Source organism: Ursus arctos, unplaced genomic scaffold (genome assembly GCF_023065955.2).
Source record: "Ursus arctos isolate Adak ecotype North America unplaced genomic scaffold, UrsArc2.0 scaffold_2, whole genome shotgun sequence".
Classification (NCBI taxonomy): domain Eukaryota; kingdom Metazoa; phylum Chordata; class Mammalia; order Carnivora; family Ursidae; genus Ursus; species Ursus arctos.
In genome coordinates this window covers 102,305,885-102,319,641 of record NW_026622874.1, presented here as the reverse complement: position 1 = coordinate 102,319,641, position 13,757 = coordinate 102,305,885, and the positions used below count along the sequence as shown (strand labels likewise).

General features: G+C 49.8%; 1 protein-coding gene across 1 annotated transcript in view; it reads right to left on the bottom strand.

Annotated features, from left to right (window-relative positions):
• The window catches only part of GNA12 (G protein subunit alpha 12), a 106,483-nt gene that overhangs the window by 52,078 nt on the left and 40,648 nt on the right, over positions 1–13,757 (bottom strand). Inside the window, exon 2 of the mRNA XM_026516358.4 lies at positions 9,643–9,858. Coding sequence (XP_026372143.1) covers positions 9,643–9,858 — 216 coding nt within the window. The remainder of the gene's footprint in view (positions 1–9,642; positions 9,859–13,757) is intronic.

Below are 13,757 nucleotides of genomic sequence, written 5' to 3'. Positions count from 1 at the left end.
GTAATCCTGGCCAGGCCGTTCATTAGCTGTATCACTGCAGGCGAATTTCTTCAACTCCCAGGCCTCAAACCGTCTCAGTACCAGATAGGAGGATTTGGTTAGAGAATTTCAAGTCCCTTTGACATAAACAGTTAGTTTTAAGAAGGCTGAATTTTCCTCTACGAATCACACTGTGAAATTAACTTAGTTTGAAAGGTTAAACACACACACACACACACACACACACACACACACACACACATGCAGGGTACCAAACCGAAACTAATCTCTAGTCTTCTAGTACCTGAAGCAGAACTCCACTTTATCTAGAAATTATTCACTAATTTCTAACGTTTCTGAGCTATTCTTATAAGATAAAAAACGACGCCTTCTTGGTATACGTGGACGTACATGCATGTTTGGCTGCACTTGTAGTTGGACAAGCCACGGGCCTCCACACCGTGAGAGCTGCTCAGAAATACACAGGCAGGCGCACGACTGATGCGCGCAGCGAGCTGGATGGATTGCAAGGGCATTACACTGAGACAAACGTCAGCCTCAGAAGGCCCCACGTTCCGGCATTCCAGTCATACAATCTGACAAATTTTAGGGATGGAGAACAAATCAGCAGTTGCCAGGGGCAGGGGTGGTGAAGGAAGGGAGTGTGTGACTACGAAGGAGCAGCGCGGGAGATCTCCGCAGTGATGGAGCGGTTCGTCCCATGTCCTGACTCCAGGCGCAGTTACACGTGACACAGATCCGCACACGCATCAGGCACGTGCGCACACACATGTGCACACACACCACACCGAAGTCAATTTCATGGTTTTCTTGTTATACTGGAATCATGTGAGATCTACCCATAGGGGAAATGGGCGAAGGACACAGGGACCTCTCTGTACTACCTCTGCAACTTCCTGTGAATTTATGATTATTTCAAAATAAAAATTAAAAAAAAAGGTGTTATAAAAATAAGCTCCTAGTAACAGACTGTATAAATCAACGGAAACTTGTTCCCAAAAGACGAAAGGAAGTAAAGTGTATCACTGGCAACTCACAAAAGAATTACTATAAATGGCTGATACACATAAGAACCAATAACTATGGGATTTTTCCAGTTTTCAGCTGGTAAAAATTTAAGAGGACTAAAAGAAGCACGGCTGGAGAGTAAACACAGACGGCGGAGGGGATGGGGAGGTCCCTGCTATGTGGCATGAGAAGGTACGCGTGGTAGGAGTAGGAGGAGGGGCTGTTTGCTGACTTGTGTTCGCTAACTCAAGTCCAACTCAGCGCTAAAGGAGCATTTGCGAACCCCGCTGCTCCCCCAGCAGCACAGGAGGGGCTGACGCTTTACCTGGGGGGCATGTGGGTCTCTAAGCTGTCGTAACCTGCCCTCTGCCACTCCTGACCTTGAGACCTGAAGGAAATGAAGGGAGACTGACCTTCACAGAAAGACCGAGACGTGCGGTCTGACGTGTGTCCCTGGGCAGCGGGCACGGATGGCAGGACGCGTTTGCACACAGACACCATGAGCACAGGGTTTATTTCCGTGGGCTCCAGGGGCCGCTCCAGACACACAAGCGGCCTGGAAGTCACTGGCAAAGAGAAATGGACTCTCCAACAGTGTTCTCAATTTAACATATAAAATAAAGTACTGGGCTCAGTATCAGCCACAGGGCTGTGGCCGAGGGAATCCTTAAGCTGGGTGGGCAGTGAGACCGGAGGACCTCCAAGTCCTAAAGACACACAGACCTGACCACTTCTCGTCGCCTCCACCATGATCATGCTGATCTGAGCCACCATCCGTCACCTAGATTATTGTAAAAACCTCCCAACAGGCCTCCCTGTCTCTATTGTCCAAACAGCTGCCAAAACAATCCTGTTAAAATGTAAATCAAACCACAGTGCACCCCTGCCCAAGGACCACGTCCTTCCAGGAGCCCCTCAAAGGCCCCGCATAAATCCCTCTGCTCTGGGAACCCATCCGCTCTTACCCTACCTGCTCACTGGGCTCTGAAACACAAAGCCTGACCCCATCCCAGGGCCTTTGCAATGGTCACTCTCCCAGCTAGGATGCTTCCCCCTTCCCCTGCTCTCCCCACCTCCTTCAGGGTTCTGCAATGCCACTCGGGGAAGCTAGAGGAATCTGGGCTCCCAGCCCAGGCACAGAGGCTTCAACGATGCGGCCGGGTGCCTCTGCCATGTTCTGCATAGCGTTCTGCTGTGGGCTTGTGCTGACCTCCCAGACCCTCAGCACGGGTCAGCAGCCTGCAGGGAGGTGGAGGGGCTGGAGCAGACCTGCCCAGTCATTTTAAGAGCAAGACTCAGAACAGAGTCCCAAGGCTACACCGGCCCACGGAGAGAGAAGATGTAGCCTGGCTCTGGGGCCTATTCTCAACTCGATGACCATGACTGAAGGGAGCAAAATGTGGGGAGAACCGAGACTATGCTACAGAACCCCCCCCACCATGATCACTCCATTTATCCAAGCAGGCTCCCCTCTCCCCACACTCTCCCAGTTCCCTGATGTTTTCCTCTAACACACACAATACGTGCATCCGGTGTGCACACACACATACATACACACACACACACACACACACACACACACACACAAACGCGCGCGCGCCTGCTAATTTATCAACTGGCTCTTCTTATCAGAAAGTCAGCTCCTTCTGTTGTGCTTGCTGTTATTTCCCCAGGATGCAGGGTGGCTGCTCCACACAGATCTGCTGAAGGCGTGAATTCCACAGACTTCAGAAGGACACACGAGATGGAAAGCACAGTTGCGAGGGACGTCCATTAGCCCACAGAGGATACTTCGGAGTGTTCCACTATGTGCTATTATGATTGTCTCCTTACTCGACAAAGGAGAGTTAAAACAACTCAGAGACCCAACTCTCCCTCCCTGGGGCTCCACACTGAGCACTAATCCCTACCCCCAATCATCTTAGAGGCAGAAAGGTCCCAAAGGGTCCTTTGGCTGCTGGCTACGGCCCAGCCTGGCCCAGGGCCATTCTGTGCATCTGCCTCAGTAACACCAGGCCGGGAGGGCCCACAGGCAGCAGCCTCCCCTCAAAGGTGTGGACATGGGGCTCGGCTCCCAGAGAAGATTTAGAGAACGTTTAGAGGATGTGCCTGGCGGTACTTGCAGGAAGTCGCCCTCAAAGGAAGAGGGTGGACCGCTCCTCTGCACCCTCCTCCTGCTGTCTGGCTGGGGCACAAGCCGAGGAAAGGAGACCCACAACAGGACACTGCGAAGGGCCGGGACAGAGGCCTGCCCTCCCATTCCTGGACTGGCTGTCCCGGAACTTCCTCACCAGAGAAGGGGAAAAAACCCCGTGCCTCCCATTTGGGGTTTTCTGCCACGTGCCACCAAAGGCTGCAGCAGCGGTACACGCCCAGGAGCGCTAACCACCTGCTGTGAACAGCAGGAGACCAGCATCGGGAGAAAGCAGAGTCTGAAACGCCCCACACTGCACTATAGGAAACATCATGCCCTGGGCACTATGCTCACTGCACCTGCTGGGCGTCTTCCCGTCTCCCTCTAGTCTAAAACCTCTGACTACGGCATTTACAAAAGTCCTGACTCAAAGGTATCCTGAGAGCAGAGAGTAGAAGACAGAGTGAAGGAGTCCAGTAAATGGTAGGTGCCTGGGGGGCACTCAGGCAGGCAGAGACACAGCCCGACGGGCAACGAGACCTCCCGAGACATAGTGGAAAACGCCTGTGTTCTCCCGAAGGAGCCCGCAGACATACCCTGTCACCTGCCAGGCATGCTGCGACCTCAGCTCTTATTCCTTTTTTTTTTTTTTTTAAAGATTTTATTTTATTTATGTGACAGAGAGACAGCCAGCGAGAGAGGGAACACAGCAGGGGAGTGGGAGAGGAAGAAGCAGGCTCCCAGCCGAGGAGCCTGATGTGGGACTCGATCCCGGAACGCCAGGATCACGCCCTGAGCCGAAGGCAGACGCTTAACGACTGCGCTACCCAGGCGCCCTCAGCTCTTATTCCTAATCCACCAGCTTCCAGGGAACCCTTCCCGTGTGGCTGAAAGCAACAGCCAAGCCATCACGGAGTACCTCTGTTCCTAGAAGGGTGGGGCTGGGTGCAGAAAACTGTGCTGTTGGGGGTCAGGCCCTCTAATTCACGTGCGCTCAAGGAAAGCTACCAAAAGTGACCGCAGCTATAAACCGCCTCATCTTTCACGGAGCCTCGCTCTCTGGAGTCTCAGAGGCTTACTAAGAAAGCTCAAACGTGAACCTGCGGTGTCCAGCCTTTTTGAAAAGGGACTGGTTCATTCTTTTCTCAAATGATGTAACTACCACCCGGCCCAAATGATGTCTGTTTCAGGAATGCAGCGGAGACTCTGGGGCACTTCTTTATCCCAGGGCTTCACCAAAGAGGCATTCCAAGCCTGAACACTTGTAAACCACGTTCCTACGGCCCTTAAAAAGCACACATCCACTGGGGTGAGGGACGGGAGGAGCAGGCGACCAGCAAAGCCAACAGACCATGCCTAGCAGAGCTGTGCAATCAACCCGGAGTAATTCTGAAGCCCCAGGCGCCACAAAATTTGAGTCGGACACGTGTGGACACGTGTGGATTTTCTGTCCGGCGCTAGGCTGGCACTCCAGTGATCCTTCTTATAGTCAGCACGCTACTCCCTGAGCCACGGGGTAATTTCCCTCTTAAAGCGTCACACTCCAGGGGCGCCTGGGTCGGTTAAGCGTCTGCCTTTTGCTCAGGTCATGATCTCGGGGTCCTGGGATGGAGCCCCGCATCAGGCTCCCTGCTCGGCGGGAGGCCTGCTTCTCCCTCTCCCACTCCCCCTGCTTGCATTCCCTCTCTCACTGCCTCTCTGTCAAATAAATAAATAAAATCTCAAAAAAAAAAAAAAAAAAGAAAGAAATCAAGAAACCCCGTGCAGTCCACATAAACTTGCTCCTCTGAACCGACCCCTTAGTCCCACCTCCCAAAGCAAGAGTAAGGAAGACAGTCTCGAGAGAGCACAAGGCCCTGTCACTTGGAAGTGAGAACTGGAAGGCTCATCCACAATCCACATGAACGGTGTGTGCAGCACACCTACTGTGTGGTCGCCCCAGCCTCTGCACAAATGCCATGGGAAGGCACGTGAGGACTCCAACAGGAGACACCAAACTCCCAGGATTGCTGCCCAGTCCTCCTGCCAGAAAAGGCTACACCTGACCTGGAGAACACTAAGTTGTAAATGCAGCCGATCAGCCATGTCTCGGGAGCACGCTCTGAAAAGCCACAACTGGCTCCATTCATTCAGGGAGCTTAGCACCCAGTGATTTTCCTCACTGCTCCCCCGGCCTGTCTGGGGGCTGTAGGAGTCCGACGATGAAGATGAAGACCTCCCCCACCCCCGGCAGTAAATCTAGTCGGGAAGCTAGACTGGATTGGCCTGAACACAGGGGAGGGGGCAGAGCCACGGAAGGCACAGAGCAGCTCTTGGCTGCCCTCACCACCCCGCACGTCGTCTGCAGCACCCCCTCTGCCACCTCACTCCCAACCGTCCCCAGTGGTTCATTCTACCTCATCTTTACACATCTCCAAAAACATCTCCCCTGACTGCTACCTGCCAGGTTAGAATTGCCTCTTTTCTCCCTTTAACCCTAATGTAGCCTGCATACTCCTCTATTATATTTCTCCACACATTTTACTGCTATCATTTTTTTGCACACCAGCTTTCAAATAAGTGGGCCTCGACTTCAGCACAGGGCCTGGCACGCAGAACGGGCTGCAAGCACACCCGCGCGGGCCCAGCGAGGATTACGATGCGCAAACCTGTGGGCGCTGTGTGGGCAACAGTTACGCACAGAAGAAGCGGGCACACCTGTGCTGTACTGTTCTGATGAACGAGACCCTAAATTCAAAGGTATAACAGAAAGCAGACAAACTGGAAATATTATCCATATTCGGTATTACAAGCAGATTAATTAGTTTATAATTTGCAAGACATGTTTTAAAAATCCCAAATTCTCGGGGCACCTGGGTGGCACAGTCATTGAGCGTCTGCCTTCGGCTGAGGGCGTGATCCCGGTGTTATGGGATCGAGCCCCACATCGGCTCTTCCGCTGGGAGCCTGCTTCTTCCTCTCCCACTCCCCCTGCTTGTGTTCCCTCTCTCGCTGGCTGTCTCTATCTCTGTCAAATAAATAAAATCTTTAAAAAAAAAATCCCAAATTCTCTTTTATTAGCAAAAGGCCATAGAAGTAGACGATATTTATGTTCATTACACCTACGAGAAAAACCTCTCAGTTTAGCGTCTTGCTATGTCTTACTTAAATGCGTTTTGAAAGATAAGGTCTAACACAGTATGGTGATCTTCCTTTCTTTTCTCTGAGCTGCGGAGGTTGTACCGAATTCTGTGTATGACGGCAGTCGGCATCTGCAAACACAAGGGCATGGCCATCTCCTCTCCGGAGCGGGAAGAACCCCGCCCTGCTCACCACCCAGGAGAAAGGGCCCTCACAAGGCAGTCACCAGACTCGGCCTTCTTCTTCCCCTTTCTGTTTCTGCCTGGAATGGCAATGAAACCCAGAGAGCAGAGGGAACAAGAAAAAAAATCTAACACCTGGCTGACAGCAATTCCCAAAGCTACTGGATCTCTCCACTGAGAGACGGTCAAAGGCTTGTCACCCGGGGAGGAAAGAAAAAGCAAAACACAAGTTGATGAAGCATCACCCTGGAAAGGTTTTGACACTAAGAGAAAGATCCACAGAGAGGGGAGACCAGGGTCGGGCTGCAGACGGGGGAGGGGAGGGCCAATCATGCTGCATGACAATGCTTACGCCTCTCGGCTGGCGGTAACCGCACGCCTTGGCAACGAGGACTAGGACGGCTTACTGTCTACCTATTTCAGGAAAATGCTCTCATTTTTTAAAATAAAAGGAAACATATGGGAAAGTACAAAGTATGAGAATAACAAACACCCATGTACCTACTACCCAATGAACCAAACCCACTGTCACTGTTGCCCTCGGTTAGGACAGTCCTGAAGGATACACAGCTCCCTGGAATGGCACACCTCCCAGGCACTGGGTCTTCAGAGAGCCCGGCTGTGGGGCGCACAAGACGGAAACAGAGGGACCGATACCCATCTTCCGGCAGCCTTACCCGAACCCCATGCCAAGGTCAGGTCTAGAGTAAAGGCTCTCGGGGATGGGCTCATGGTTGGTCTTCTCACCGGTGTATCCCCAGCACGTTACACAGTGTCCAGCATACAGAAAGTGCTCCATAAATGTTGGATGAATGAATGGAGAAACAAACAGACTGGCTTCTGAGGCCCGAGTTCCTCATGGTAGTAGCTAAGACGACACGGCCTTGAGCGACCATAACCTCTCCAGCTTATCTCCCTGTCTGGACCAACACGAGGCCTTGACTTACTCGGCTGGGAGGTCCCTTCCAGCTCGAGGACACTGCATGCAACGGCGCAAGCAGACAGAAGGTGGGCAAAACCGCCCCAGCACACCACCCTCCTAGACCGAACGCTTACTCAACACGAGTTGTAAATAATCAGCTCTGATGTTTGCAGTTGCTTCTTTGGTGAATTCTCAGTTGGTGGTAACGATTTCTGCCTTCTCTCTCAGAAAGACTTACACCCCAAATTCACACTTCGATACTGTATTCCCTGGTTGTTTCTGATATTCCTGCCCTTTAGGAGATTAAGATTTCCTTTCCGTGACAACCACACCCTCTCATTCTTTGAACTAACTCTTCCACCTTAACTTTAAAAGTTAACTTGAAAAAGACTGCGAAGAAAGCGTTATAAAAATGTCACCTGTAAGACCCACCAGTGGATATTAAAACGAGTGGGCCAGAGCTTGAGGAGAAACAGGATATCTGCATTGTCTCCAAATACTCAATAGTACTGAGAGCGAGAGTAACTTTACAGCAGAGAGCCTTGGCAGGCATGGCCTTCCCTGAGCGCTGCAGGCTCACGTCAACGTCACCAGGAGCTAAACCCCAGAAAGGATGCTCTCAGTGGGCACTCCATCCCTTCTGCAGTTGTCCTACCAAAACATGCATCATCTCATTCTAATGATGAGTAAATACCAGACAAATCCAAATAGGGACACGCCACAAGATAACTGACCAGTACTCTCTAAGTGTCGAGGTCATGGAAACCAATAAAAGACGGAGGACAGTCACGGACTGGAGACTGAGAAGAGTGATGACCAAGGCCGCGCAGGGTCCGGAGCCAGATCCTGGCACATGGGAAAGCCCCTCAAGGGAAAACAGTGAGACGGGAGTAGGGTCTGTCTCTTCATTCATGGGGTGGCATCAACACCTATCTCCTGGCGCTGATTACTATGCCTCTGTAAGAGGTCAGTCTCGGGCGAGATGGGGTGGAGAGCATATGGAAACTGAATGGAAAAAATGACCAGGGAGACCACCTGCAGGACCTCTCCAACACAAATCACTCGTTAGAAAAAACTGGCAAAATCATGAATAGGCATAGCCCAGAAAACACATGTAGCTAATCAACACCATCAGGGGAATTTCGGTGAACCCATAAGGAGATGCTATTACAATTTTTAAAGTCGGGTAACACTCTGTATCAGCAAGGATGACAGCAACAGGGACTCTCTGGTATGACCGCTCTGGAAAATGATCAGACAGATCATGTCTATTTGGAGGTCTATGTGCCTGATGACCGAGCAGTCCTGCTCAGATGGGACACGTCCCAAAGAAACCCCTGCACACGTGCGTCGGAAGACGCACAAGAAAGGCCAGAGCACGCAGATGAGAGAATGGACCTCGTCCCCGCCCCCTCAATTTATTCCCGCGGTGGAACACAGGAACTCAGTGAAAACGAGGGAACCACGGCCACACTAGCAGTACACATCAGTCTCAAACCTGCAGGTCACAGAAGAATATGTACAGTATGAAACCATTTATATCAAGTTTGAAAATAGAGAAAACTGAAAAGTACGTGTTACGGCAAAACTGTCAAGAAAGGAGGGGACTGATGCCTCCAAACTCGGGGTCCCAGCTCCCAGAGGTGGAGAGTGTGACAGTCCCGGGTGCTTGGAGCCCCCAGGTGTGTGCGGGCACAGCTGTGCCAGTGACAGCAGAAACCAGATACTTGGTCTATGGCAAATGGAGGATAGCGAGATAAAGCCATAATGCAAACAGGCATATCTTAAATGAATCCAAATGACAGAGACAACCAGGCATTTTGAAACTTTCAGACTTTAAAATTGAAGGAGAGAATTGGAAAAGAGCAACTGGGAAAGCTCAGATTAGCTCCTAAAGTGCTGATTTGGAACAGTCATGACCGGCCAGCCGGGAGCCGCATGGTACAAGCTGCGAAGTGATTCGAAGGAGACAGTAGTTTCCTACTATGAACAAGGCCTAAACACTTCAAGCTCTGCGAGTGACACTCACTTTTAGTATTTTAAGAACCCTTTGCACTCCTTGAACAGAACACCGACTCAGCCAGACTGAATTCATGTCGCCCCTCTTAAACCACTTAATGGCTTGATTTGCCTGTTACGTGTTTTTGTTGTTGAATATTAGGATTTACAGCAATGTGCAGCTTGCTGGTACTTTGACAGTTTTGAAGGAATCTCTACTGAAGGTCCAATCGGCCATGTAAACCATGACCGTGCCACCCGAGGGCCGGCGCACTTACCAGCTGGAACTCGCTCCTCCGGCTGAAAGCCTCCCTGATGCCGGAGTCCCTCCAGAGAGCGCTCAGAGCGGGGACGTACAGCTGGAAGGTGGCGGGCTCCACAGGCAGCCCCGCCTTGTTCTCAAAGGCCAGGAGGAACATGCCGTGCTTCTCATTTTCCGAATACTGCCACGGAATGCCAAGCTTGTCCCGTGCATCGACAAGCACCCTTGAGCCCTGCAAGATGAAAGACACAGAAAGGGTTTAATTTGTGCTCCCAAGATGACCTCACAACAGAGAGCCTCAGCACGGGCATCGACTGTCATCAGGCAGGAAACTCCCAGGCTATATCCACCAGGACCTGTCCCTTGGTTCGCTTCGTGCAGGCACCCTGGTCTCAACTCGCTGAAACCTGGCAGCTCCTTGACACCAGGAGGACACAATGCCTCTTTCAGCTTCAAGAGTGCCCAGCAGTCAGGAGACAGGACAAAACCGAAATGCACCACAAGCAGAGTGGCCTGCCGCCCCCGAAACAGGAACTAGAGGGGGGGCACATCCTCGATTTAATGCCACCCCTCCTAGTGATGATGAGAAACTTTTCATTATTATTTTTAAAAGATTTTATTTATTTATTTTGAGAGAGTGCGCGTGCGGGCGCGTGCGCGAGAGAGCAGGAACAGAGTGGAGGGGCAGAGGGAGGGGGAGAAACAGGTTCCCTGCAGAGCAGGGGGCCCGACACAGGACCCTGAGATCATGACCTGAGCGGAAGGCCGACGCTTCACCGACTGAGCCACCCAGGCGCCCACTGTTTTCATTATTTTGCTTCCTCACTGTTAAAGTATTTCCGGCCCCTTTCTTACCCCCGAGACGGGGGGCCAAGGGGATGGAGAAATGCGTTAAGTACAGGAGCGGAGGGGTCCGGGCTACGGGAGATACAGCCCGACCGGGAAGTAGGTCCAGGTCATCATTCTTAGGCTCGTGCTTCTGAATTAGCAATACTGTATCTAAGCCAGTTTCTGAGTTCTGAGGGGACCCAGTGAACACTGCGGTGGGCAAAGAGCAGCAGGGGGCCTGTCTGGAAAAGCCCTCACAGGCTCAGAGTGGTCTGGCAGGACCCCGAACGACCGGGAGCCGTAACTTACCCCTTGGCACAGAGAACACCAGGACCTCACTGCCCACTTGGCACTTGCTTTTAAAAAAAATAACAGCTTTATTGGATATAAGTCACATAACATACAATCCCCCCATTTAAAGTGTACAACTCAGTGGCTTTAAGTTGGCAGTTTCCCTAAAGTGTTTCGCTTCCAACACTTGGGTCAGAGCAGACTCATCAGCTCTGCCTTCCTTGTATCTCTGCTGCAGCGTCGGTCTGGTGCCTACAACTTCCATTTCTGCCCGGAACCACTGAGTCGAACGGTAACGGGGACCAAGAACAGTAGCTACAATGTCTCCTCCAGGCCCAGCAGACCGGGACTGCTGGTGAGAGGTGCTCCTGTGACCTCCCTCCTCAGGGCCCACGTGCATCTGACGCTGGTACTGATCCACAAACATGTGTTCAATGCTTATTCCGGGAAAAGCACGAGTGCGGCACTGCAGGTAAACAACATGTTTATGAAGCAGAGTCTCCTCTCCAGAAACTCGGAATCGAGCTAGAGAGAAAGACCTAGGAATTAAAAAAAAATTAATATCCATTCATGATAAAAACACTCAGAAAACTAGGAATAGAGAACTTCGCTAACTTCACAAACATGGACAAGAACTTACAGCTGAATCCTTTCCTCTAAAACTGGGAACAAAACAAGGATGCCACTTTCGGCAGTGCCAATCAACATGGTACTGGTAGTTCTAGCCAGTACGGTAAGGTAAAGAAAAGAAATAGAGGCGCCTGGGTTAGCGCAGTCGTTAAGCGTCTGCCTTCGGCTCAGGGCATGATCCTGGTGTTCTGGGATCGAGTCCCACATTGGACTCCTCTGGTGGGAGCCTGCTTCTTCCTCTCCCACTCCCCTGCTGTGTTCCCTCTCTCACTGGCTGTCTGTCACATAAATAAATAAAATCTTAAAAAAAAAAAAAAAGAAAAGAAATAGAAGGCATAAAGATCAGAGACAGAGAGAAAAAATAGAACTAAGCCTATCTTCAGATGAAATGAAATGATGCCTATGTAGAAAATCCCAAGGAATCTACCAAAAAAGCCTCCTAGAAGTCAAGTGAACTCATTCAGCAAGGTCACTGGATGTAAAAATCAACCCACAGAAGTCAATTGTCCTCTAGCAATGAACATGCAGAAACTGAAATTTAAAATGCAATATTATTAGCAATCACTAAAAAAGTATAAATCTTATAAAACATGTACAGGACTTTTTGTTGAATATAAACTGTTGATGAAAGAAATCAAAGTAAACCTACTAAGTGGGGGAACATACCATGTTCATGGATTGGAAGCTTTAAAATAGTAATGACATCAATTCTCTCTAAATTGATAAAGAAGTCTAACACAATTTCTATAACATCCCAGCAAGATCCCACGGATATGGATATGGTGTGTGCTGCAGATGTGTGTGTGTGTACATTATATATATATATTTATGGAATACATGGGATACATGGAAAATTTATGGAAAGGTGCTAGATTAGCTAAAACAATTTAGAAAAACTAAGTGAAAGGAATCACTCTACCCAATTTCAACAGTTACTATACAGCTACACTAATCAAGACTGTGTGGATTTGGTGAAGGAACAGACACATGTGTCGACTGAACATAGGTGAGAACCCAAAGGTGCTTCTACACAAGTGTGGCCTGTTGACTTTCCTAAGGATCCAAAAGCAATTACACAGATGAAGAATAACCTTTTGAACAAAGGACGCTGGAGCAATTGGACAACCACAGGCAAAGGAAAAAAGAACCTTCACCCAAACCTCAGATCTTAAACAGAATTAACTCCAAATGTAAAACTACAGCATGGGAGAAAATGTTCAGGGTCCACAGCTTGGTGAACAGTGCTCAGGACACAAAATGCATGATTTATAAAAGAAAGATATTAATAAATTGGATTTCATCAAAATCAAAACTCTGTTCTGCTAAAGACTCTCTTAAGAGGCTAAAAAAAAAAAAAAAAGAACAACAACAAAAAGAAGCTGAAAAGATGCTCTGTGGACTAGGAGGCAATACTTCTCCAACTTCATCTCTAATGAAGGAGTCCTATCTAGAATATATAAAGGACACTTAAAACTCAACAGCTTGTGGGGCGCCTCGGTGGCTCAGTCGTTAAGCGTCTGCCTTCGGCTCAGGGCGTGATCCCGGCGTTCTGGGATCGAGCCCCACATCGAGCCCCACATCGGGCTCCTCCGCTGGGAGCCTGCTTCTTCCTTTCCCACTCCTCCCACTCTCTCGCTGGCTGTCTCTCTCCGTCAAATGAATAAATAAAAATCTTAAAAAAAAAAAAACCAAAAAACAAAAAACAAAAAACCTCAACAGCTCGAAAAACAATCCAGTTAGAAAATGGGCAGAAGACATGAAGAGACCTTGCACCAGAGAGCACACGCAGACAGCAAGTAAGGAGGTGAGGGCGAAGCAGGTTAAGATCTCGGCAAGATACCACTGCCCACTATTAAAACAGCTAAAACACACAAAACCAGTGAGGACACCAAATGGGGCTGAGGATGCAGAGAGATTTGCTGTCCAATGCACAGCTGGTGGGGGTGCGAGATGGCACAGCCATTCTGGAAAATGGTTTTCCAGTTTCTTAAAAAATTAAACATATACTTATCATATAATCCAGCAATCTCACTCCTGGGCGTTGAACCCAGAGAAATGGGAGTTCATGTCCTCACAAAAACCGGTGCAAGAATGTCCAGAGCAGCTTCAACCCTAAAAACCTCGAAGTCCCTCAGCAGAGAGATGCTCACACACTGTGGGGGCCGCCATGCTATGCAATAGGACTCGGCAGTAAAAGGGAACAAACACTTGATTCATGCAACATCCTGGATGGATCTCAGAATTATGCAGAGTAAAAAAAGGCAATCTCAAAAGGTCACATACTCTGTGGTTCTGTTTATACAATATTCTTGAAGTGACAAAGTCACAAAGATAGAATGCGAATTAGCAGCTGCCAGGGATCGGGGACGGCAGAGGGAGCAG